Raw genomic sequence first — 27,281 nt, 5'->3', positions numbered from 1 at the left:
CAGATGTAAGGGGAACTGTGATGGGGACACCAGATGTAAGGGGAACTATGATGGGGACACCAGATGTAAGGGGGACTCTGATGGGGACACCAGATGTAAGGGGGACTGTGATGGGGACACCAGATGTAAGGGGAACTGTGATGGGGACACCAGATGTAAGGGGGACTCTGATGGAGACTGTGATGGGGACACCAGATGTAAGGGGGACTTTGATGGGGACACCAGATGTAAGGGGGACTCTGATGGGGACACCAGATGTAAGGGGGACTGTGATGGGGACACCATGTGTAAGGGGGACTCTGATGGAGACTGTGATGGGGACACCAGATGTGAGGGGAGCTGTGATGGGGACACCAGATGTCATGGGGGCTCTTATGGGGACACCAGATATAAGTGGGACTCTCATGGGGACTCTGATGGGGGGCACCAGATGTAAGGGGGACTCTGATGGGGACACCAGATGTAAGGGGGACCCTAATTAAGACACCAGATGTAAGGGGGACTCTGATGGGGACTGTGATGGGGCACCAGATGCAAGGGAACTCTGATGGTGACATTTATGGGGCACCAGATGTAAGGGGGAATCTGATAGGGACACCAGATGTAAGGGGGACTCTGATGGGGACTGTGATGGGGCACCAGATGCAAGGGAACTCTGATGGTGTCATTTATGGGGCACTAGATGTAAGGGGGACTCTGATGGGGTCTTTGATGGAGGGACAAGATGTAAGGGGGACTCTGAGAGGGACACCTGATGTAAGGGGGGACACTGATGGGGGCACCAGATGTAAGGGGGAATCTGATGGAGATGCCAGATGTAAGGGGGGCTCTGATGGAGATACCAGATGTAAGGGGGGCTCTGATGGAGATACCAGATGTAAGGGGGGCTCTGATGGGGGCACCAGATTTGAGGTGATTTTATTTTCTTTTACTCGAACTATGGATGTGATTGGATTACTTTTCTGTTATATTGGAGAACAATTCACACCTCGTCTGGAAGAACATTTTATCAGCCGGAGCTCCTTGGGTCTCCATGTCTCCCCGGCTCTAGGTAGCTATTCCCTATGTTGCAGGGATGTGTACAATGCCCCAACACACACAGAGCTCTATTCCAGTGTTCAGTGGTGCCGTTCAGTCTTAGTAACCTCCCACCTTGCTTTTGCGCTCATTCACCTGCAGCAAAACGTATGCTAACAAAAGACCATGCACTTTGGTGCAGCACAATTTCAGTATTTTGGAACGCAGCTCTCCCGTACTTCATTCCAGTGTGAACAAGCACTAAAATTTCAGCTTTTTGAATGGCTGTAGAGAAGAGAAGACTGCAGATAAACAGGTACAACTTATGTAGGAGGTTTATCAGTGCCTTTAATGAGTATATGTAAGGGTTTACAATTACTTTAACCACTTCCCTTCTGGCCCATGTACTTAAACGGCCGGACTGGAGCAGTGCAGGAGCGGGTGGCCGTTTATAAACGTCCTCCCGCTTCCCTGCCTGTGCGCGCTCCCTGGGAGACACCAGACACAGTGGAACACCGATCGCTGTACGGGTCCTCTCTATGAGGTCCCGATCATGTGATCACTGATTGGCCAATCAGTGATCACATGAATAGGTGTAAGCAAGATGTCACTTGTGACATCATTGCTTACTACATGTGAAATCTGTGAATGATCACAGAGGTCACATGGTACAGGGCTATTCACAACAGCCTTGTACCATGTGACAAGCTGTGACCAATCACTGTATTTCTCAATGGCTGCAAGAATGCAGCCAGAAAGAAGGAGAAATTATTGCTTTTACAGCCATTATGCGTGGAAAAGCAATCAGTGTAAAAAAATAAAAACAAATCTTCATCACCCCCCACAAGTAGTACAGTGTCACCATGGTGACACTGTACTGCTAGGGTGACAGTATGTTAAAAAAAAACATAAATAATAATATAAAAAAAAATAAAAATGTAAAACATTTTTTACAAAATTATAATTTTTGGTTATAAAGTAATTTGGGTTTTTTACTGAAAAGATAGCTGAATACATTTTGGCTAAGATTGATGAAGAAAGATTATTTATTTGCAAAATTTTACAAGAAAAACACTTTTTTTTCAAAATTTTTGGATTTTTCATTTACATAGCAAAAAAATAAAAATCCCAGTGGTGAATAAATACCACCAAAATAAAGTGTTATCTGTCTCAAAAAAAGTGCGGGAAAAAAGTGTGGGTACAGTGTTGCATGACCGCGCAATTGTCATTCAAAGTGTGATAGCGCTGAAAGCTGAAAATTAGCCTGGAGAGGAAGGGGGTGAAAGTGTCCGGACTGGAAGGGGGTGAAAGTGTCCGGACTGGAAGGGGGTGAAAGTGTCCGGACTGGAAGGGGGTGAAAGTGTCCGGACTGGAAGGGGGTGAAAGTGTCCGGACTGAAAGGGGGGGAAAGTGTCCGGACTGAAAGGGGGGGAAAGTGTCCGGACTGGAAAGGGGGTGAAAGTGTCCGGACTGGAAGGGGGTGAAAGTGTCCGGACTGGAAGGGGGTGAAAGTGTCCGGACTGGAAGGGGGTGAAAGTGTCCGGACTGGAAGGGGGTGAAAGTGTCCGGACTGGAAGGGGGTGAAAGTGTCCGGACTGGAAGTGGTTAAGGTCCTATTCACATATCGCACAGTGGAAACAAACGTTCCCACTTGTGATTTTTGTTATTCAGTTTGCATGCAATTTCACGTGTCGCACATCAGACATCCTATTAACTTCAATGGACTGCCCTACACGTGTTTGTCGCCCAAATGAAGCTCCTGAACCTTTTTTCGGCAACAAGATTAGTGCGATTTTTAAATGCACATTTTGCTGCAATTGCCATGTAATTCTGTCGCACAACAATTGCAGCCGGATCACTCTGTATTTGGGTGCCGTTAAGAATAATGGCACCCAAACACGCATTGCACGTTTGTGCCGCGATTTGGAGTCACAGGCAGAATGGCAGAAATTCCAAATCGCCAAGTGCGAATGCAGCTTATGAGTTCCCAAGAAACGCAACTCCATTCTGATTCACCGCTCCCAGTGATCACACAAGCGTTTTCTATGCATTGATTTCCAATAATAGCTTTTTTTTTCTTTACCTCTCTGGAAAGGGTCACATTTCTCTGATGCCAAGATTTCCCTGAGAAGTTCCACATTGTTTTCTTTTGCAGCCTGAAGAATTGGCATCTCCTGGATCCTGGAACCCAAAGATAATCGCATATTTAGCCAGATTCACAATCTCGTTGCTATTTTCATTATAGAAGAATTTCAGGTATGGTATGTTTGTAGGAACTTACATTGTTCCAGATTAGATCAATGTAACTATGTGTGTATATATTATATATATGTATATATACAGTGAAGGAAATGCGTATTTGATCCCCTGCTGATTTTGAATGTTTGCCCACTCACAAAGAAATGATCGGTCTAAAAATCGAATGTTCGGTGTATTGTAACACTGAGAGACAGAATAGCAACAACAAATTCAGCAGAAATGCATGTCTAACAAATGATGACTGATCTGCATGTTCATGAGGGAAATAAGGATTTGATCCCCTATCATTCAGCAGGATTCTGGCTCCCAGGTGTCTTTCATACAGGTAACAAGCTGAGATTAGAAGCAGTCTCTTAAAGGGAGTGCTGCTAATCTCATTTTGTTACCTGTATAAAAGACACCTGTCCACAGGAGCAATCATACAATCAGATTCCAAACTCTCCACCATGGCAAAGACCAAAGAGCTGTCCAAGGATGTCAGGGACAAGATTGTAGACCTACACAAGGCTTGACTGGGCTATCAAACTATGGCCAAGCAGCTTGGTGAGAAGGTGACAACAGTTGGTGCAATCATTCACAAATGGTAGAAACACAAAACAAGTGTCAGTCTCCCTAGGTCTGGTGCACCATGCAAGATCTCACCTCGTGGAGTGTCAATGATCATGAGAACAGTGAGGAATCATCCCAGAACTACACGTGAGGATCTTGTCAATGATCTCCAGGCAGCTGGGACCACAGTCACCAAGAAAACAATTGGTAACACACTACGCCGACAAGGACTGAAATCCTGCAGTGCCCGCAAGGTCCCTCTTCTCAAGAAAACATGTCCAGGCCCGTCTGAAGTTTGCCACTGAACATCTGAATGATGCAGAGGAGGACTGGTGGGAAGTGTTGTGGTCAGATGAGACCAAAATCCAGCTCTTTGGCATCAACTCAACTCGTCGTGTTTGGAGGAGGAGGAATGCTGCCTATGACCCCAAGAACACCATCCCAACTGTCAAACATGGTGGTGGAAACATTCTGCTTTGGGGGTGTTTTTCTGCCTAGGGGACAGGACAACTGCACCGCATCAGAGGGACAATGGACGGGGCAATGTACCGTCAAATCTTGGGTGAGAACCTTCTTTCCTCAGCCGGGGCATTGAAAATGGGTCGTGGATGGGTGTTCCAACATGACAATGACCCAAAACACACGGCCAAGGCAACAAAGGAGTGGCTCAAGAAGAAGCACATTAAGGTCTTGGAGTGGCCTAGCCAGTCTCCAGACCTTAATCCGATTGAAAATCTGTGGAGGGAGCTGAAAGTTCGAGTTGCCAAACATCAGCCACCAAACCTTAATGACTTGGAGACGATCTGCCAAGAGGAGTGGGCCAAAATCCCTCCTGAGATGTGTGCAAACCTGGTGGCCAACTCCAGGAAACGTCTGACCTCTGTGATTGCCAACAAGGGATTTGTCACCAAGTACTAAGTCATGTTTTGTGAAGGGGATCAAATACTTATTTCCCTCATGAACATGCAGATCAGTCATCATTTGTTAGACATGCATTTCTGCTGAATTTGTTGTTGTATTCTGTCTCTCAGTGTTACAATACACCGAACATTCGATTTTTAGCCTGATCATTTCTTTGTGAGGGGCGAACATTCAACATCAGCAGGGGAGCAAATACTTATTTCCTTCTATGTATGTATATATATATATACACACCATACCTGACTGATGCCTCTGGAAGCTGGAAATGACTGAGGTAGACACTGCTAGTACACCACTACTACACTGATCTCCACCAGCATCCAGGTCCTGTGCTCAGTGGAGAACATTTTGCATTCATTCAGAAAATGCCTCATAGGACAGTCGGGAGAATGAAAACTCCTACAATAGTAGCCAGTGTTCTGCTGGACACTGATAGAAATCACAAGACTGCTATATACTGCTGATGAGAAAATGTATTTAGCAGTTTATATTCACTAAAATAATTGTATTTACATGTTGTGTGTACTGTATTCCTCCTCCTAACACCAATGATGGGGCACTATTCCTCCTAACACCAATGATGGGGCACTATTCCTCCCACTAATACCAATGGTGGGGCACTATTCCTCCCACTGACACCAATGATGGGCACTATTCCTCCCACTGACACCAATGATGGGCACTATTCCTCCCACTGATACCAATGATGGGACACTATTCCTCCCACTAATACCAATGATGGGGCACTATTCCCCCCACTGACACCAATGATGGGGCACTATTCCTCCACTGATACCAATGATGGGGCACTATTCCTCCCACTGACACCAATGATGGGCACTATTCCTTGACTAATACCAATCATGGGCACTGTTCCTCCAATTAATACCAATGATGGGACACTATTCCTATCACTAATACCAATAATGGGGCACTATTCCTCCCACTAATACCAATGATGGGGCACTATTCCCCCCACTAATACCAATGATGGGACACTATTCCCCCCACTGACACCAATGATGGGACACTATTCCTCCCACTAATACCAATGATGGGGCTCTATTCCTCCCACTGATACCAATGATGGGACACTATTACTCCCACTAATACCAATGATGGGGCACTATTCCTCCCACTAATACCAATGATGGGACACTATTCCTCCCACTGATACCAATGATGGGGCACTATTCCTCCCACTGATACCAATGATGGGACACTATTCCTCTCACTGATACCAATGATGGGGCGCTATTCCTCCCACTAATACCAATGATGGGACACTATTCCCCCCACTGATACCAATGATGGGGCGCTATTCCTCCCACTGATACCAATGATGGGGCACTATTCCTTCCACTGACACCAATGATGGGGCACTATTCCTCCCACTAACACCAATGATGGGGCACTATTCCTCCCACTGACACCAATGATGGGGCACTATTCCTCCCACTGATACCAATGATGGGGCACTATTCCTCCCACTGATACCAATGATGGGGCACTATTCCTCCCACTGATACCAATGATGGGGCACTATTCCTTCCACTGATACCAATGATGGGGCACTATTCCTCCCACTGACACCAATGATGGGGCACTATTCCTCCCACTGACACCAATGATGGGATACTATTCCTCCCACTAATACCAATGATGGGGCACTATTCCTCCCATTAATACCAATGATGGGGCACTATTCCTCCCATTAATACCAATGATGGGGCACTATTCCTACCACTAATACCAATGATTGGGCACTATTCCCCCCACTGACACCAATGATGGGGCACTATTCCTCCCACTAATACCAATGATGGGGTACTATTCCTCCCACTAATACCAATGATGGGATACTATTCCCCCCACTGACACCAATGACGTGGCACTATTCCTCCCACTGATACCAATGATGGGGCACTATTCCTCCCACTGACACCAATGATGGGGCACTATTCCTCCCACTGATACCAATGATGGTGCACTATTCCTCCCACTGATACCACTGATACCAATGATGGGGCACTATTCCTCCCACTGATACCAATGATGGGGCACTATTCCTTCCACTGATACCAATGATGGGGCACTATTCCTCCCACTGACACCAATGATGGGGCACTATTCCTCCCACTGACACCAATGATGGGATACTATTCCTCCCACTAATACCAATGATGGGGCACTATTCCTCCCACTAATACCAATGATGGGGCACTATTCCTCCCACTAATACCAATGATGGGACACTATTCCTCCCACTAAAACCAATGATGGGGCACTATTCCTCCCATTAATACCAATGATGGGGCACTATTCCTACCACTAATACCAATGATTGGGCACTATTCCCCCCACTGACACCAATGATGGGGCACTATTCCTCCCACTAATACCAATGATGGGGTACTATTCCTCCCACTAATACCAATGATGGGGCACTATTCCTCCCACTAATACCAATGATGGGACACTATTCCTCCCACTAATACCAATGATGGGGCACTATTCCTCCCATTAATACCAATGATGGGGCACTATTCCTACCACTAATACCAATGATTGGGCACTATTCCCCCCACTGACACCAATGATGGGGCACTATTCCTCCCACTAATACCAATGATGGGGTACTATTCCTCCCACTAATACCAATGATGGGACACTATTCCCCCCACTGACACCAATGACGTGGCACTATTCCCCCCACTGACACCAATGACGTGGCACTATTCCTCCCACTGACACCAATGACGGGGCACTATTCCTCCAACTGACACCAATGATGGGGCACTATTCCTCCAACTGACACCAATGATGGGACACTATTCCTCCCACTGATACCAATGATGGGGCACTATTCCTCCCACTGATACCAATGATGGGGCACTATTCCTCCCACTAATACCAATGATGGGACACTATTCCCCCCACTGACACCAATGACGGGGCACTATTCCTCCCACTAATACCAATGATGGGGCACTATTCCTCCCACTGACACCAATGACAGGGCATTATTCCCCCACTAGTACCAATAATGGGGCACTAATTCTCCTAATAATACTAATGATGGGACTCTATTCCCCATCCTACTGAATATAGACTTTGTCATTTTTTACTCCCACTGACCACCAAGCCTGAGACATTTTCTATTCCCACTGATGCCCAGGCCTTTTTTTTTACTTCACTGGCCGCAGTCCAATCCACCTACAGTAGGCCTTTAAACTGGTCCTTTGTTTAGAAAGTTTGAAGACCCCTACTTTACACACCTCAGAAAATATTTAGGGACAGTTTTACCTCCTTTGTTGTAAGAGATCCATACTGGCCTCTTCCTCCGTCCATTCTAAGCATCCCATATGAAGGCATAGCTCGTTCATTGTCCTCTTCCTCATGGTGATGCCAAATCTACAATAGTCAAAAACAGCCGTCTAAGACTTCATAGCACCTCAGTCTTTCTGCTTTTATCTTTACAGTATTCTATGTATTCACCTCATGGCCGAAACACAATAGATCTCACTCAGTCCTCATTCCTTCCAGACATGACCTTCAAAAACGTTTTAAACTTTTAACAAGCAAGGTAAGTGACATAACCTGTTATATTGACAGGTTGACAAATCGCGCTAAGCATTCGTAAAGTTAAAGTGATTGTAAGCCTCAGACATGAAATATGAACAAAGAATATCCCTCTATAGTATGTTCTTGTCTCAATTAAGAGCACAAAGTGTCATCTCTGTCTGCTGCGTCATTCCTCTGCTATCAGCATGAGTCATTCCTGACAAGTTCTCCTGACACCATGAGAGAAATGGTGACGGGGGGGACCTCCAGCAGATTGACAGTCTCAGCTGTGTTCCTGTGAGCTGTGTGGAGAGGGGTGTGTCCCTTCTCTCCAATCAGCTCTCAGAGTTCTCCCCACTGAGCTCTGCAGAGTGTAACTTCAGTTCTCCACACCTTTTTTTCTAAACTCTCAGACAAACTTTATAAATGCAGCACTTTGACAGCTGTGGACAAGGGAAGACTACAGATAAATGGGTACAACTTATATAGAAGGATTTGTCTCATCTCTGGACCTTTGGAAAAAGTTTAAGCCGACCATACATGGCTTGAATTTTTGTCAAATGTTTTCAAGCCATGGGTGGCCCTCCTGACACCACCTGAAGCCAAAATCAAAGAAGCTGGGTGGAAAAATTTGGCCAAACCGTGACTGGCAATTAGTTATAAATAAACAGCGCAAAAATAGATTTCTAAATCCACTCATAAAAAATTATTATATAAAGTGCATAAATCAATAGTGTGTATCCTCAATTATATTGTTATAAAACACCAAAAGTCCATGTGTAATAAAGATCAAAAATTCCAGAAATTCTTCAAATATAAAGAAAAACTTCCACCTTCCACCCGTGCAAAAACCAACATCAAATGCACTCACCAGAACTTGGGGAGTGAGAAGCCATTAGGGAATTTTAAAGGGATCCTAAACCCTCTGTAGCATCCACTCTATAGAATTCTTCACCATCCCAATAGGCTCCACCGTTCAACCAGGAGAAAGAAATCTCAAATAGTGTAATATTGCCTTTTGGTGTTTTATAACAATATAATTGAGGATACTCACTATTGATTTATGCACTTTATATAATAATTTTTTATGAGTGGATTTAGAAATCTATTTTTGCGCTGTTTATTTTTATCTCTTATTGTTTGTGTTTTTTCACAATTTGCACAGCAGCAGTTTAGATTTTGTAGTTTTTGGCGCAGGAATAATTTTTATTATTCTTCGTGACTGGCAATTAATCTATAGTTAGTGTTTGGGTATTCTGACAGCTGTGGCTGCTGACTGTCAGGATACAAGAGCTGATAGTGGCAAGTTCACCCATCCATGCTATTTAGAGTGGATGGAGGAATTACATTTTTTTTTCTTTAGCCTGAGAGCTGAATGTAAGTGGAATAAACATGTTTGGCCAGCTTAAAGTGGAGCTCCACTTAAAAGGGGACGTTCCGCCTTAAGGACTGCTCCCCCGCTCCCTAATAAGGATTGGCACCTTTGGGGGGTGACTTTGACAGGTACCCGCTCCCACTTCCGGTCCAATCGCCTAGGTGACCGGAAGCGGAAGTTGTCCTCCCTTCCTGTAGTCTTTTGGGACACATGACCGGTCCCAGAAGACTACAGGGCCATTCATGAAGTGCAGCGCTTCTTGTGCATGTGCAGTGGGTACTCGACTGTGAAGCTGCAAGGATGGCCGGTGTAATGGGCTGCGGGGGACACACCACGGGACCGAGGGACAGGTGAGTGGCTGTTTTTGTAGCTGCTGACTTTTATTTTTTGACAGGGTTAGTGGAACTCCACTTTAAGTCTTAGTGTTGCTGTTGTAGGTGTTCTGTTTATATTTCCATTTTTGCTATTACTATTGCTGGGTGTCCTCAGTTGTGTTGTGACAGCATAGTGTCGATGTGTCGGGGGCAGGGATTGATGTTATCTACACCTTGACAGAGAACTGCAGTCTTTTTTTTTTTTTAAGTGCACTACATTAGCTGTTGCTATCTGCGTAACGCAGAATGTGTGACGCCAAATACGTAAACGCCCATACACTGCAGATATGCGTCCATTGGCAGCATAGGTTGCTATACTGAGAGCATGATTACTTCAGAGAACCCAGCACAGAGACCAAAGACAACTCCTAGTCTCTAGTAATGACCAGGAGCCGGCAGGACTGGTTCCTGATCATGTGACCACTATAACAGCCAATCACAGTGATCAGGGAGACCTTACCTCCTCCCCAGGCATATTAGCCCAGTTAAAGGGCTTGTATGGAAGGGGTTAACCACTTCCTGTCCGGACACTTTTACCCCCTTCCTGACCAGGGCAATTTTCAGCTTTCAGCGCTACACACTTTGAATGACAATTGCGCGGTCATGCCACACTGTACCCAAATGAATTTTTTACCATTTTTTTGAGACAGATAAAGCTTTATTTTGGTGGTATTTATTCACTGCTGGGATTTTTATTTTTTTTGCTATGTAAATGATTATGTCCAAAAATTTTGAAAAAAAGTGTTTTTTTTTTTTAAATTTTGCAAATAAATAATATTTCATCATAAATCTTGGCCAAAATTTATTCCGTTATCTTTTTAGTAAAAAAAAAAAATCCAAATTAGTTTATAACCAAAAATTATAATTTTTAAATATTTTTTTTTTACATTTTTATTTTATTTTTTTATATTATTAGTTTTCATTTTTATTTTTCTACATACTGTCACCCTAGCAGTACAGTGTCACCATGGTGACACTGTACTACTTGTGGGGGGTGATGAAGATTTTTTTTTTTTTTTTTTTTTTTTTTTTACGCTGATTGCTTTTACACCCATATAGGATGTAAAAGCAATCATTTCTCTTTCTCTCTGTCTGCATTCTTGCAGTCATTGAGAAATACGGAGTGAGCTGTGATTGGTCACAGCTTGTCACATGGTACAAGGCTGTTGTGAATAGCCCTGTACCATGTGATCTCTGTGATCATTCACAGAATTCACACGTAGTAAGCAATGATGTCACAAGTGACATCTTGCTTGCTACTTTGCATGTTATCACTGATTGGCCGATCAGTGATCACATGATCGGGACCTCGTACAGAGGTTCCGTCCGACGATCGGTGTTTCACTGTGTCCGGAGGAAACAGCGGGCACCGGATCGCGGTGCTGCGCGCTACCAGTGAGCGGGCACAAGCAGGGTGCAGAGAGGCCTTTTATAAACGGCCACCCGACCCTGCACTGCCACCGTTTATATACAACGGCAGGTCGGGAAGTGGTTAAAGGCCATTTAAAACTTTCTTCTTTTTTACCGTAAGGCCTGATGCACATGCGCACAAAACACTGCATTATGATCCACATATCTTTTTTTTTTTTTTTTATTTAATGGATCTGAACTCCGCTGTACCATAGGCAATGTTTCCATACACATGGCAGCTTTTAGACACATATTCTAAAGCAGCATTCAGATCCATAAAAAATGGCCAAATTCCACATTCGGAGGCTAGTGTTTGTGCTTTACATCCACTTAGCACATGGTGCAGATGCATTCTGTTGGAGCCGCCTGCCTCCTTCTCAGTGAAGGACACTAGCGGGAAGTGCTAGGGAGCAGACGGTTCAAGCCTGGTATCCTTTGTCGCTAGGAGGCAGTTGGTGCTATTGGCTGCGGTCGCTGCACAGGGCCGACATCTTTATATAAATGTGTAATTATGGGATGTGGCCACCAACGACATATTTACCACAAGGCAAACAAGGCATTTGCCTATGTCACAAATAGAAGAGAGACCACAGCGGCGCCACGCTAAATGTAGACTTTAAAAGCAGGCAAATGTAATGATTTATAACATGCAAGTGTAGGATAAAAGCAGGAATCTCAGGTAAAATAGGTCCGGTGATGCTGATAGTCCTCTGCTGTCCTCATCACCGTCCCCACCGCTCTGGTGGTTTCCCGGGCTTGGGGTGGCAGAAGGGCGCAGGGAGGCTGTAGATGATGGCGTCACTCATGACCGGAACTCCAAATATGGTGCGCGTTCGGAGCATGCATGCTCCTTCCTCAGGCCGATCCGACAGCCATCATGGTTGAGGCTTATATGGGCAGTGAGGATGGGAGGAGGATAAGACCGCAGACCCGCCTATAATGCAACATCAGATGAAATGTACTATATGCACTCAGGTGATCAGATGGTTATAGTGTACATGACTATGGACATGCAGCAATAAAATATTTAAAAAGATATATGAGATATTTACAATCAAAGTTTTCAAACAAGAAGCTTTCATAAAGGGGCGGTAACATTATCAAGAGAGGGGGGCTGTAAACATAACAGACCATAAGGGTCCTGTGGAAATTGAAATGGAAACAACATAAAAATCAGAGCAATGGCATGATGAGACCCCAAAGAATTAGAACAGGAAAAATAGGAATGTGAGGGATATGATCCAATAGATCTAATAGCATCTAAGGGAATATAAATGGGATTATATAAATGAAGCTGTAACTGATGGCGTGTATATTAAATTATCCAAAAGCAGCATTCGCTCATTTCACAATTTCTGTAACATCCTAGTGAGCGAATGCTGCTTTCGGATAATTTAATATACACACGCCATCAGTTACAGCTTCATTTATATACCGTATTTTTCACTCCATAAGACGCACCTGACCATAAGATGCACCTAGGTTTTAGAGGAGAAAAACAAGAAAAAAAATATTCTGAACCAATGGACTGCAGACACAGTACAGGGGATGACCAGAGACTGCAGACATAGTACAGGAGATGACCAGAGACTGTGGACATAGTACAGGGGATGACCAGAGACTGCGGACATAGTACAGGGGATGACCAGAGACTGCGGACATAGTACAGGGGATGACCAGAGACTGCGGACAGTACAGGGGATGACCAGAGACTGTGGACACAGTACAGGGGATGACCAGAGACTGCGGACAGTACAGGGGATGACCAGAGACTGCGGACATAGTACAGGGGATGACCAGAGACTGTGGACACAGTACAGGAGATGACCAGAGACTGCGGACACAGTACAGGAGATGACCAGAGACTGTGGACACAGTACAGGAGATGACCAGAGACTGCGGACATAGTACAGGAGATGGCCAGAGACTGCAGACACAGTACAGGGAATGACCAGAGACTGTGGACATAGTACAGATGACCAGAGACTGCAGACATAGTACAGGAGATGACCAGAGACTGCGGACACAGTGCAGGAGATGACCAGAGACTGCGGACAGCACAGGAGATGACCAGAGACTGCAGACATAGTACAGAAGACCAGAGACTGCAGACATAGTACAGGAGATGACCAGAGACTGCAGACATAGCACAGATGGCCAGAGACTGCAGACAGTGCAGGGGATAACCAGAGACTGCAGACAGTACAGGAGATGACCAGAGACTGCGTACCTTTGGGGAGGGAGGGGGAGTGGGTACCTGAATTTGACAGGTACCCGCTCCCACTTCCGCGGAGTTGTCCTTCCTTCTTCTTCCCGCGGCGGCTTCTGTGACAGCCGGGTGCCCACTGCGCATGTGCGAGAAGCGCTGCGCTTTGTGAATGGCCCGGAGCCTTCTGGGACCTGTCATGTGTTCCAGAAGACACCGGACCATTCACAAAGCGCCGCACTACTCGCGCATGCGCAGTGGGCACCCGGCTGTCACAGATGCTGCCGCGGGAAGACTGCAGCGCTGGAGCGAGGAACTGGTAAGGTCCTGCAGCAGAGAAGAGCTAAGCGGCCGGCCATATATTCTGACATGGTGGCGGCAGAAATACCGGACTGGCCACTTTACAATTCGCTCCATTAAACGCACTGACATTTTCCCCCCTTTTTTGGGGGGAAAAAAAAGTGCGTCTTATGGAGCGAAAAATACGGTAATCCCAGTTATATTTCCTTAGATGCTATTAGATCTATTAGCCCTGGAAACCACCAGAGCGGTGGGGACGGTGATGAGGACAGCAGAGGACTATAAGCATCACTGGACCTATTTTACCTGAGATTCCTGCTTTTATTCTACACTTGCATGTTTTAAATCATTACATTTGCCTGCTTTTAAAGTCTACATTTAGCGTGGCGCCGCTGTGGTCTCTCTCTTCGATTTGTGACATAGGCAAATGCCTTGTTTGCCTTGTGGTAAATACGCTTTTGGTGGCAACACCCCATAATTACACGTTTTATATAAAGATGTCGGCCCTGTGCAGCAACCGCAGCCAATAGCACCAACTGCCTCCTAGCGACAAAGGATACTGACACAGTCCCTGAGACACAACTACACTCAGTAGCAGTCATTCTCAACCAGGGTTCCTCCAGAGCAGGGGTAGGCAACCTGCGGCTCTCTAGCTGTTGTGGAACTACATTTCCCATGAGGCATTGCAACATTAGAAAACTGACAGTTACAGCTATGACTTGCAGAGGCATGATGGAACTTGTAGTCCTACAACAGCTGGAGAGCCGCAGGTTGCCTACCCCTGCTCCAGAGGTTGCTAGGGGTTCCTTGAGCTGTGGTTGATTGACCTCCCATCCAATGGTGCCTGAATAGTTCTGGGGCCAATGTCACTTTGCAGAGCCAATTGAATCCAATATTCTTTTTGGTTGCCTGTAATTGGGGAATTCTTTCCATTACTGTAAGGGAGATATTATTCCTATTTAGCACCAATGTAAAGTAACAGTCTTCCCTATGTTTGCAATTAAAGCCCGACTCTGGGAAACTTTAAAATTATCCCTTGCAGTGGGGCTGCATCTGCTTTAGGAGGGTTAATTGCTTTTATAGGTCGGGGGGGGGGGATATATAATATACTTACCTGATCCTCTGCTCCTCTGGGCTCCTAGACCAGTCTCTGCAGTGTATTCTCCCCTATGATCCAGCAGGACCTGACATCATGAAGACCAATGCAGAGCTCATAGCCCTGCATTTAGCATGATGACGCCAAGGGACATTCCTCTGCCGGAGCATGCAGGAGCACATCTCCCAAGGGAGTAGAGTATCTTGTAAGGTAAAGTGCAAAAAATTCTCCCCCAGCCTTAAAGAACAGTTAATTTTTAAATTTTCCAAAGTTGGGTTTTTATCTTTGCTGGCATTCTCTGGAAGTATTTTTGCTCAATTTGTTAAAAAATGTTAGTGCTAGCTCAAGTAAAAGAGCATCACATAGGTCAAGTCATTCAAAGATCATAAGTACAAATGTAACACCCTCCTGGAGCAGTGTAGGTTATTAGGTAAATTTAGTTGGCTCCTTTGTAATCAGTGGAGCAAGGGGGTGATTGTTCAGGCCTGCTCAGTGTCTCACAGGCTGCTGCTCTGATTGCTTTCCCCTATATTTTAGAGGATTCTAGAATAAGGGGAGGAGTAACAGAGTAATCAGTCTAAATTTTTATGAGACTTCAGCCAATCCGTGAGGAGGTGTGCCCAATACGTGGGTGGAGAGCCCATAAATAGTGGGGACCTGAGACAGGAGCAGTAGAGTTCCTGGGTCCAGTCTTGATAACGGAGACCCCTGTGCAGGGGCTTGAAGCCTAAAAGTGCCACTAAGAAGACTTTGGGGTCCCAGCTAACCCTTAGCTGGGTGGCCTTTTCACAAGCTTAGTCTTGAACTCAGTTTGGGTCCCAAGAAAGAGGAAGTTGGGTGAAAATGTCCAGCTGTCCTATGGTGGTGTGAGTCTGTGTCTCCTTCACTGAGCGGAGCCTGATGGATATCGAAAGGAGGCAACCGTGAGTAGATGACCCCTGTGCTGCAGAGTCGGTGACTGTGTGAAGTCATAGTCACCGTCAGCACTAGAGATTCTGTGGGACATTTTTGTACAGTTGAGCAAGCAAGAGAAGAGTCTTCCAAGTGTACACTTCATCAGTTTTGGGAGTATCCCATGCGCCCTTTACCCATCCAACGTTTCAATAAAACCCCTAAAAACACCCCTAGACTGTTCCTTCGAGCCAGTGAAAGTGCGCCTGGCTGTGAGTGCATTAATCTGTGGAAAATCATGAGTTCCACCAGCTGTCTAAACAAAGGAAACCCAGAGTGTTCACATGCAAAGTGTGCACAAAATGTTCTGTACATTATAGCACTGCCATAACAATGGGTCAACTAGAAAAGAGAAGGTAGTGAAGGGTTTGGGGGTTGGGAACGGGAGGGAGGATTCAAGAGGAAGAGGGTGGATGAGGGTTCCTGGAGGACAACAATGAAAGGCTGTTATAGGTAGGAGGTGGTGGGACCTGCCATGAAGGGAACAAATCATGGCTCAAAAAGTGAGGAGTCAAAGCCTGGTAGAAGGTAATTATCCTTACATGGTTGCCAAATGTGCAGATTTTGTCTTGAATTATGACCTTGATTTTGCTTGGGTAACCCTATGCTTGGTTTTTGTAAGCAGTTTAGGAGTTTTCTAGGTTTTAGCAATTGTTTGTTTGAAGGCGATCATGACTGCAGTAAAAATCTGAATTGGGCCAAAGTGAAAGGTTGGTCTATAGAGCAGCCTTTCTTGACCTTTTCAACACAAAGGAGATCTTGAAATAACGTTCCAATCTAAGGGAACCCCTGCTTAAAATGACTATATCTACAGCTCATGATACCTTAGTCTGATAGAGGAGTAACTAGAACCTGCAAGAAACCATAAAGGGGCCCGCTGACCCCCAGTCAGTCCCACCTCACGGTGGGGGAATGCCAGGACCAGTCGCAAGTGTGACTGATTGTTCCGCCATGGGTGTCAGTAGTTTTTTTATATTTTACTTTATTTTGTTCAATTTTTTAGGATCCCCGTTGGGGGGCTTTGGTGAGATCTTAGGGGTCTGACATACCTCTGATGTTTCACCTTTGAGACAGAAAAAGGACATTAAAGACTCAGCCCTCAATGTCCATCTCTGTAGCCTTAGCTGTGCAGAATGAATGGACAGGAATAGTTCAGTACAGAGCTTCTCATTCATTCATAAACTGAAGCATAGGAAACACAGTTTGAATGAACAGAGTTGGTGATCGATATGGATTACTGACTAATAATGAAGACAAAGAAGGGACCAGTAAATGACACATTTACCGCTACCCTTCCCCCTTCTTCATCTTGACAGATCCCCCGCAGCAATCGGCGGGAGAGGGGGACCCGGTAGTGCTGCAGGGGATGAGGGTGTCCGATGGAGAACACAGGAGCCCGATTACAGCAGGAGGTAGATAAGTGGGGCATGTAGAGGATCCCATATCCTTCATTTTCCTTCTGCAACCTTTCAGCGGCTGCAGGGGAAAAATGGAGGGGATCTGTTTCTCTATATGCTGCCCCCGCCTCTCCAGGTGTACAGGGGAGCCGCACGGGCCCCTGGAGCATGGGACCAGGTCGCAATTGGGACTTCTGTATGTATGTCTCTGCTGATAGTCATTGGGAAGAATGCTCCTTACACTTGTGGTCATTGAGATTGCTATTAAGATCAATAGTATCAGTGGGATCTTATCTGAGTGGCAGACATTTCTCAAGGAACCCCTAGCTACCTCTGGAGGAACCCTAGAGTTCCATGGAACCCTGGTTGAGAAACCCTGCTGTAGAGTATTAGTAGATATGTGCGTTTCGTTACAATTAGTTTTTTGGGAAAAATTTCATTTTTGGACATTCGTATGTATACGCGTCTCCAAATGAACATAGTAATAAATGTAAATGAATCTGAAAAAACTTATAACGAAATTATTATTTATTTCAGGTACTTATATAGCGCCATCCATTTACGCAGCACTTTACATATATATTTTACATTCACATCAGTCCCTAACCCTCAAGGGGTGTACAATCTAAGGTCCCTAACTCACATTCATACATACACATACTAGAGCCAATTTAGGCAGGAGCCAATTAACCTACCAGCATGTCTTTGGAGTGTGGGAGGAAACCGGAGTACGCGGAGGAAACCCACGCAGGCACAGGGAGAACATGCAAACTCAAGGCAGGTGATGCCATGGCTGGGATACAAACCAATGACCTTAGTACTGCCAGGCGGAAGTGCTAACCATTTAGCCACTGTGCTGCCCATAATGAATGCATTTGTTTCATTCGGATGATGTCACATGATGCGATAGTAGTTCAGGCCCATGGGGAAATTCATTTTTCGCATTTGTTCGATCATTCAAATCAGAGTGGATTTGATTTAAATCACGATTTAAATCACTAGTCAGTAAGGTTTGATGTAAATCCTAGTTTTCCACATAAAGACTAATTCTTGCTGGTATAACTTTAATATACAAGTAGATGAAGATTTTGAGAATAACAACTTTTCATATTAGTTTTTTTATCCCCAGTTTAATAGGTTAATCATTCATATTTGGACAACTTTTCTGTTGTACTTAGGAAGGAGAAAAATAATCATTACCTTAATAATAACAATTTAAATAGATTTATTCAACTGAAACAATAACATTCCAGCATATGTGATTTGCTTAAACATCCATGTTTGGTAACTAATTTGGCTACACAAAATATATATATTTTAAGAAACTTAGACTGTCAGCCCCTCCCTCCTCACACTTAGGGGTTTATTTACTAAAGCTGGAGAGTCCAAAATCAGACTCCCTTCTGCATAGAAACCAATCAGCTTCTAACCTCAGCTTGTTCAATGAAGCTTTGGCAATGAAACCTGGAAGCTGATTGGTTTCTATGCGGAAGTGAGTCTGATTTTGCACTCTCCAGCTTTAGTAAATAAACCCCTTAGTGTCCTTTCTTCTTGTGCAGATCTATTCCACTCCAAACAATCAGAAAAATATTGTTTCTCTTCTATTCACTGAACTTCTTGAAACTTAGCACTGAAGGGGTTGATTCTGTATTCATAGGTTTGTAGAAGTTAGGATGAAGGTCTTTTTCTTAACTCTGTTCATGTTATAACATTTTTGCTGTGAAGAAGAGGCCTGTGATCTCCGCTGAGTCACATTCAGTTTTGAGAACTGCAAAAGTAAACCAACATCTGTGATAATATCTTGTAGGCAGAGAAACTGCCCAATAATCTTACAGAAACCTCTGGAAGATCATGACATTGTGAATGGATTCATGGGATTTATTCACCAAACAAATTAAACCTATACAGCCTTATTCTACATAATTAAAGAACTAATCTTTATTTCATGATGGAATAACCTTTGGATGGTAATATATTTTCCGCAAAAAGCATTTTATTTAAAAAAATCCGATTTAAATAAAAAAAAATCCGATTTTTTTTTTTACATTTTTTTAAAAATATCATTGATTTTTATCCACCCTGATTCAAATTCAGATAATGAATGGATCTGAATTTTGTTCCATTCGTTAATTCAGGTGTATATGATGCCAGTCAGTATTTTCCGATCGGCTCATGCCATTTCTCTTGGTGGGTTGAATAGGGTCTGAAAATATCAATTCTTTCTGATTCAAATCCATCCAGATCGATATTATATCTAATATGTAGCAGTCTTACGGAAAAACTGCAAAATTCTTGTAATCCACCCAGGCCAACAAATATACAATATGAATGCAGAAGATATGAAACCAATTCTGAAAACAAATAAGTTCAACATAACAATATGACGAAACAAAATTCTTCAATTAACAAATTCATCTGAAAAGAAACAAAAATTTCTGTTGTGCACATGTCTAAGTATTCGTGTTCTGTTCCTTACAGAACAACAAATTGTTAGAACAAAAGAAAATGACAATTGCATGGAGGGTGGTCAGTGACTGGAGGTGAAAGGATTAGGAGATTTTGCATGCACTCACCTTTGCTGAGATGTCAGTCAATCCGTTAGTGGTGATGGAACCTACAGATCATGGATTAGAAGAACAAAGTATTCCAGCCTAGATGATGGACCTGTATGACATGATTCCATAATATGAACATGTAGAAGACCAGAGGTTGTCAGGGATAAGTCCTTTTAATGATTAGGGCAGTGCTTGTGGATCTTCAGGAAGACATGGTCCTATGTGTGTATGGAAAGGCAGATTCTCTAGGCGGGCCTACTGTCTGTAAACCGAGGAATGCGGTCATACCTGACTAGGCACTAGAGTCCAGTACATCACATACTGTACACAGACAATCCGCACTGCACCAGCCTGATTCTCAGGATTTTAATTTTTTTAAAGGGAAATTCCTCTTTTGTTAAAAAAAATAATAATTTGGCATATAAAAGCAAACTCAAAAAAGCCTATGAAAAAGGTACCAGGGGCATTTCATGGGGCCCCCTACTGACCCCGGGCCCTCGGCAGTGCCCGAGTTTCCAAATGGTCAGTCCGCCCCTGCCTGAGCCCCATCTCGGTCCAGCAATGTGCACGAGAGCTTTCCGGTGTCTCTCTCTCCTCATTGGCTCACAGGGCAGCAGGAGCTATTGGCCCCTGCTGCTGTCACAGTCAGTGAGACAATGATGAGAGAGCGGGGGGCAAGGCCGAGCCACAGTCGTGTGTGAATGGGCTGACACAGCGCGGCTCAGGAGTGAGCCTGCTCAAGTGCCGTCATAGCAAGAGGCTGTCTATTGGGGGCACTTGGCGGGGAGAAGGGGCCAGGGGTGCTGGCGGGGGACCCAAAAAGAAAAGGATCGGAGCTGTTCTGTGCAAAATCATTACACAGAGCAGGTAAGTATCATGTTTTTTTTTTTTTATTTTAAAAAATTTTTTGCTTTTATTATTATTATACAGGATTTATATAGCGCCAACAGTTTGCTCGGATCTTTACAATATAACGGGAGACAATACAGCATCAATACAGTTCAATACAAGAGGGAAAGGAGGGCCTGATCCTCGGAGCTTACAATCTTTTAGAATCACTTTAATGTTATTAAACATTAAGTTTCCATTTTAATCTTCAACTGCTGCAATTTTCTAACAATTGTAAAAACCTGGAGGCATTCTATACAATGCTGGTATATGAACTCCCCCCCAGAATGTCATTTATTGCTTATGTGATTGGATTACTGATTTTCCCAGACGTCTGCTGCACTAAGATACCAGAAACATCCAAGGCATCCCCTGCAAAGGGAATTTCATTTCTGGTTAGATACTCCCCAAGGCTTGTCTATCTCTGTCAAACACTGAGATTTTCTCAGGTGGTTATAGTGAACATAGACCCTCCCATTCAGGAATCAGCTGGATTGCCTTGATTGCTTTGCCGGAGAGGAGGTAAAACAGGTGGCATAGCCATGGTGGCATACGCTGTCAACCAACAGATTTTTCCATCCACACAAACGAGGTGGATGGAGGAATCCCCCCAAAGTGTCCCTTTGACAGAAGTCAAATGATCGACTTATGTAAAGGGGAAGTTACACACTGCTTATATTTCTCCTGGACCCTGCCGAAGTGTTTGAATTTCAGTCAGTGTGTGGCTAGCCATACGTAGATAGAAATTTGGCTGGAGCAGCAGGGATTGACCGAATTTCAATCCATCGGGCAGCACAGTGGCTAAATGGTTAGCACTTCTGCCTGGCAGTACTCGGGTCGTTGGTTCGAATTCCAACCACGGCATCACCTGCCTGGAGTTTACATGTTCTCCCTGTGCCTGCGTGGGTTTCCTCCGGGTACTCCGGTTTCCTCCCACACTCCAAAGACATGCTGGTAGGTTAATTGGCTCCTGTCTAAATTGTCCCTAGTATGTGTATGTATGAATGTGAGTTAGGGACCTTAGATTGTACACCCCTTGAGGGTTAGGAACTGATGTGAGTGTACAATATATATGTAAAGCGCTGCGTAAATTGATGGCGCTATACAAGTACCTGTAATAAATAATAATGTGTGGGCAGGGTGGTCTTACAGAAGTCGATCTACCAACTGACTTTTGCACAACCGCCCTGTTGAAAAATTTCCGCTTGATCAGTGCTGCCAGCTATAGGAGGGAAGTCTCCTTGCTGTCGAAATACAAAGGCTTAGTGAGAAGGATTCCCCCATCCACCTCGAATGTATGGATGGAGGAATCGAGTCCTTTTTTTTTTTTTTTTTTCATTCAAACAGAATAATCTATGGACTACCTAAGTCTTTCAGTGTTTGGACAACTGTGTTCGATGTTCCTGATGCTTTATTGCAGATAATGGTTGGATTCACAAGGCTCTAGTCATCAAATCCCAGGTTCATTTCAAAGAGAAGATCCAGATCTTCAAAAAGCCACATCCGGTAGAGAAATTGGTTATCTCCAAGAAACAGGTACAGTGTATTATATGTTTTTAATGCAAGTGTAACAAAGCAAACCTGAAGTCTCAGATAATTATCTATATCTGCACATAGACCTTCGTGCCTACACCACAGGCCACCTATGTAGTAAGGTTCATGACAGATGTTGCCAAGCCCCGGTTCACACTAATGCGGTGCGGCACATCGCATGTGATTCACACAGGAACCGCACCACATTCCTGTGCAAATCACATGCGATGTCTGTGTGGGGCGATTTGAGCCGTACATTGCATTTATTGGGCCCGTATAACCACCCTAGAAATAAAAACAGACATTTGGTAGCGGCCAGATGAAAAAAATCAATTGCTAGTTGTTCCAAGAACGTTGTTGTTGCTTTACCTGTTAACAAAGAAAAATTCCCGGCTCACTTACCAGCCAGCCTGCAACAAACCAATATGTCCTCCTGTCTAACAGTTTACATTAAAAGCAGGGGTTTAGTTTGCACACATTTGCAAATATATGCATAAGCTGCAGCGACCACTTCACGGTACCCCAGTGTACTTCAGTCCTATGAATTTTGAGAGCCTCCAAAGTTGGAGCACATATTTACCAATGGAGAAGTTAAGGGCAGGTATGCCTGGAGGGAGCCCACCCCTCCTTTTAGGCTCCATTCACACTTGAGCGTTTTGTAGTTTGAAGCTCCAAAAACACTCGAACTTAAAAAAATCTATTTTTCTTTATGGTTCCTGTTCGCGCGATCAGGTGTGTACAGTCACCAGAGAGAACAATTGTTTTTTTAAGTTTGCACCAATTAACCAATAGTTAAAGCAAATGGCAACCACCGCAACCTATAACTGGCCTTTGCAGCGAGGAGTACATGGAAGGGTGACACATGTCCAACAACAACAAAGAAAAATTCCCGGCTTACTTACCAGCCAGCCTGCAACAAACTGATTTGTCCTGTCTAACAGTTCACGTTAAAACCAGGGGTTTAGTTTGCACACATTTGCACATACATGCCTAAGCTGCGGCGCCACTTCATGGCACCCCAGTGTACTGCAGTCCTAGCTCTATAAATGTTTCTTTGTTGCGGTTTAACATGCGTCACCCTTCCATGTGCTCATCGCTGCAAAGGCCAGTTATACAGTAGATTGGGGTGGTTGCCATTTGTTTCTACTGAAGAATTACAGGTATACTCAGCACATATGAAAACTCTAATCGGGTGTGGAAATTTTTTAAAAAGCTACTTTTCCAAGGACAAAATCGAGGTCCCAATCTAGTTGTCCCTCATGACAATCTACTTGTCCAGATAAAAAAAATACATTTTAAACAAAACTGTATTTAAATCTGGGGCTTTTAAAAACAAAAGGGGCTTTATGGCGACTTAAACGTGTAATAATGTTAACATTGCGCTGTTTTATCTCCTCCTCCCCTCCCCTGTCTCCAGCACCGCACCCGGGAACTAGCAGGGAGGGTAGAGACCTTGCAGTGTAATGAGCACCGATTGGGTGCTCATCAGGATAGGGGAGTGTCAGGCTTATCCTTTATCCCTCTCACTGCCAGAGCCCTTTTTGCGTTATTTTTTGCACCCGTTTAAGAAATCATTTTAGGCCTGAAGACTACATAAACCCCCAAAAACATGACATATTTTCTGAAAGCAGAGACCCTAGAGAACACAATAATGGTAGTTCCAATATTTTATGTCACACGATATTACCACAAAGGTCTAGGAAACGCAAAATTTAAGTGAAAAAATACACTTAATTTTAGGGCACAAAAAAAGCAATAAATTCCCCAATTTTTTTTTTGTAAACTATAGAAGATGATGTTGCACGGAGTAAGCAGATATCCAATATGTCAAACCTTGAATTTGCGTGCCCTTGTGAAATGGCAACAAACTTTAGTACCCTATATTTTCTATAGGTGATGCTCTTAAAGCCCCTTATAGGTCATCAGTTTGGTGTTACGGAGGAGGTCAGGTACTAGAATTATTGCTCTCATTCTGGCATGCGTGGCGATATGAAACGTGTTTTCATGCGTAGGCGCCCCAGCGTGTGCTTTTACGTTTGTACGTGCGTATATGTGGGGGGCTCAAAATGTTTGCACATCACACTGCATTACATTCTGTCTGGGCCTCGATGGCCAGGAAATCTTTCAGTAGGGACCTGGGAGTGACTTCATAACGTCACTTCCGGGTCAGGACAAGAAGGGGAGCGGAGCGAGTGTCCGCTCTCAGCATAGAAACTCATTGAAAACTGAGCATGTGCAGAAGCTGCCAACACTGCTCTGCAAAATCCCCAACTGTACTGGGGACATGGACAGATGGGGAAGATAGAGAATAGCAGGATCAACAATTTAAACTTGGGCTTCAGAGTTTGACAGGCAGCATCGCCTGAGAGACTTGCCCATTGAGATCAAGAAGGCCACAACCGTGAGCCAAACACTTGCAGAGTGGTCCCGCAATGTAATACCGTCATGCTGCAATTTAAAGCAAAGTAAAAAAAAAAAAAACCCTGACAGCTGCTACTAAAACGCCTTCTAAAAAGCAGTCTACCTCAAATCACTTTTCAGAGGGTGGTAAGCATTACAGCCAATGTGAAAGAGCCCTATCAGAGGGATAATGACTGTAAATTGTCTGGACAAGCCATGTAGATGTTTAGACATTTATTTGAAGCTGAACACCTAAATGCATAATTTTTTTTAAATACCAAAACCTAAGTACTGACGTCTGACCTGGTGTCAGCCTCTCACAGCCTCTGTACAGCAGAGCTCAGACTGGGGGCGGTGGAAGCAGCATTATAAGTCAGTTGAGTTTTAGTGCTCATGGACTAACAAAGAACATACTGATTGGAGGAGACAGCAGAGTAACAGAGATGAGTGTGTGTGTGTGTGTGTATATATAATATAAATAGTTTTTTTGCTTGTTAATAACTTTTTATTTTTTAAATAAATATTTTCTTAGGACCGTTTTGCACTGCTGTGCTGTGGTTGGCGCTTGGTTCTCACCTCTTCCTCTCCATTCCTGTGGCCAAGGCTGCGTGGTTATCGTTGGAAATTGCCGGCTCCCATCTCGAGGTTCCCAGTGTCGCTACGCTCCCCCGCCAGAGATTTGAGTGCAGTTTTGTTGATCTTAATATACACGTTTTTAACGATTTACTACACTGTGCAGAGTTTGTGATGTTTCATTTGGTGTCTTTGTGCTGCAGTGCGGGTGTACATGCGGTTTTCCTGCGGGTTACCCATAGTTTCTCGTAGACTTTCTATCACGTCCCGGATTTTTGGCACATTTTCTGAAAGCTCACCAAAGATGCAGCATGCAGGAATTTCTGTGATCTTTCAGAAAATGAGCAAAAAACACAGGACAAAATACATTGCAGAAAGTCTATGGGAAACCACAGGTAACAGTACAAAAACCGCATGTACATCCGCGCTGCAGCCATACTGTAGCAGTGTGAAATGACCCTTACCTGAAATGTGTCATGCCCAGGGGCGGACTGACCATATTTAAACTCGGGCACTGCCTGAGGGCCCGGGGTCAGTAGGGGGCCCCATGAGATGCCCCTGGTACCTTTTTCATAGGCTTTTTTGAGTTTGGTCAAGGACACAGGGGCCCCATGATCCCCTATTGCCCGGGGGCCCCATGAGTTGTCAGTCCGCCCCTAGTCATGCCTTAATAATTCACATTCTCAAAGACTAATACCTTATTACACCTGAACCTGTACTTTCCTTTAAATCCCCATTTGAGCCTAAAACGCTGCCTCTGCCGCATGGAAATCTTAAGCAGTGTGGTCAGCCTACCTGAGTTCCCCACTACTGGACTACAGAACACCACCCTTTATGTTTTGGGGATGAGGAGGGGGAGATGTTCTGTAGTCTAGCAGAGAAGGCTGATAACATTACTTTGAATTTTAGGGCAGTAGAGGAATTGTGTTGTCAGCTCAAAAAGGAAATTAAAAGCTCACTGGATTTTTGGTAGCTGAAGGGGTTTTCAATACTTGCAGCATTTTTATAGATAAAACACGGATACTTTGTATATACTGCAGAAATGTAAAAAATATTTGTAACCGCAGTTCGCAGCACAAGCGAAGGAGCAGCCACGTGGACAGGGCTGTCATTAGTGATGCCGATGCTGCAGCTGCTCTCCCTCTCCCCGCCCACAGTGAGCGGAGGAGCAGCCATGAAGGGAGAGGAGATGAGAGAGAGATATGGACACGGGACACTTGGATGGGGCTGTGTTTGCAGTCACAGTGATCTGGAGGTGAACCCCGCCCACCACCCCAGGATACAGGACAATGTGATTGGTCGCTTACACATGTTAATGTTAAACTGCTTCTTGTCCAATTTCATTGAGTGGCCACGTGTCCTCTTGAGTGACCTGAGACTGAACAGTTTCCTCCCAATGGTGGAATCATCATTTAAATATTTGTATATTGCTACCAGATCCCCTCTTAAACGTCTCTCCCCAGGCCTCTTCATCTCGGGTCACCTACCAGCGCTCTTGGCTCCTCTCCCTTTACCAGTGCCCCCAATAACAAGCCGCTTGCAATGGGGGCACTGATGTGTGCTCGCTCCCATGGTCCCCTCTATGCTTCAGTGATCAGCCCCTCCCCCCCTCTCCACACTGGCTTACTGGCTGTGTTTGACAACAGTGGGAGCCAATGGCTCCAGCTGCTGTGTCACAGCCAATGAGGAGAGAGAGAGACCCAGGATAGCGGAGGCTACCGTGCACAGCACTGGATCAAGAGGGGGTCAGGTGGGTTTTCGGGGGCTGTACATAGAAGGTTTTGTATCATCATTCATAGAATGCACGAAGGTAAAAAAAACCTTCAGCCTTTCCAACCACTTTAAAGTTAAACCGCTTCTCCTCCAATTTCATTGAGTGGCCGCGTGTCCTCCTGAGTGACCTGAGACTGAAC

The 27,281-nt window shown here is 44.5% G+C and overlaps 1 protein-coding gene across 1 annotated transcript in view; it reads right to left on the bottom strand.

Moving 5' to 3' along the window:
* LOC149435309 (transient receptor potential cation channel subfamily V member 6-like) overlaps positions 1–20,210 on the bottom strand; it is a 68,256-nt gene extending 48,046 nt beyond the window's left edge. Inside the window, exons 1-3 of the mRNA XM_089662804.1 lie at positions 19,993–20,210; positions 8,053–8,160; positions 3,101–3,198 (exon numbers count right to left, since the gene is read on the bottom strand). Of these exons, the coding sequence (XP_089518930.1) occupies positions 3,101–3,198; positions 8,053–8,147 (193 nt within the window). The 5' untranslated portion in view covers positions 8,148–8,160; positions 19,993–20,210. The remainder of the gene's footprint in view (positions 1–3,100; positions 3,199–8,052; positions 8,161–19,992) is intronic.
* Positions 20,211–27,281: the final 7,071 nt, after the last annotated feature.

This window comes from Staurois parvus, unplaced genomic scaffold, assembly GCF_062004578.1.
Source record: "Staurois parvus isolate SC_StPar_1 unplaced genomic scaffold, SC_StPar_1.0 ptg001551l, whole genome shotgun sequence".
NCBI classification, from domain to species: Eukaryota; Metazoa; Chordata; class Amphibia; order Anura; family Ranidae; genus Staurois; species Staurois parvus.
Note: the sequence above shows the minus strand (reverse complement) of the source record. Positions and strands in the feature narration are given on the sequence as shown.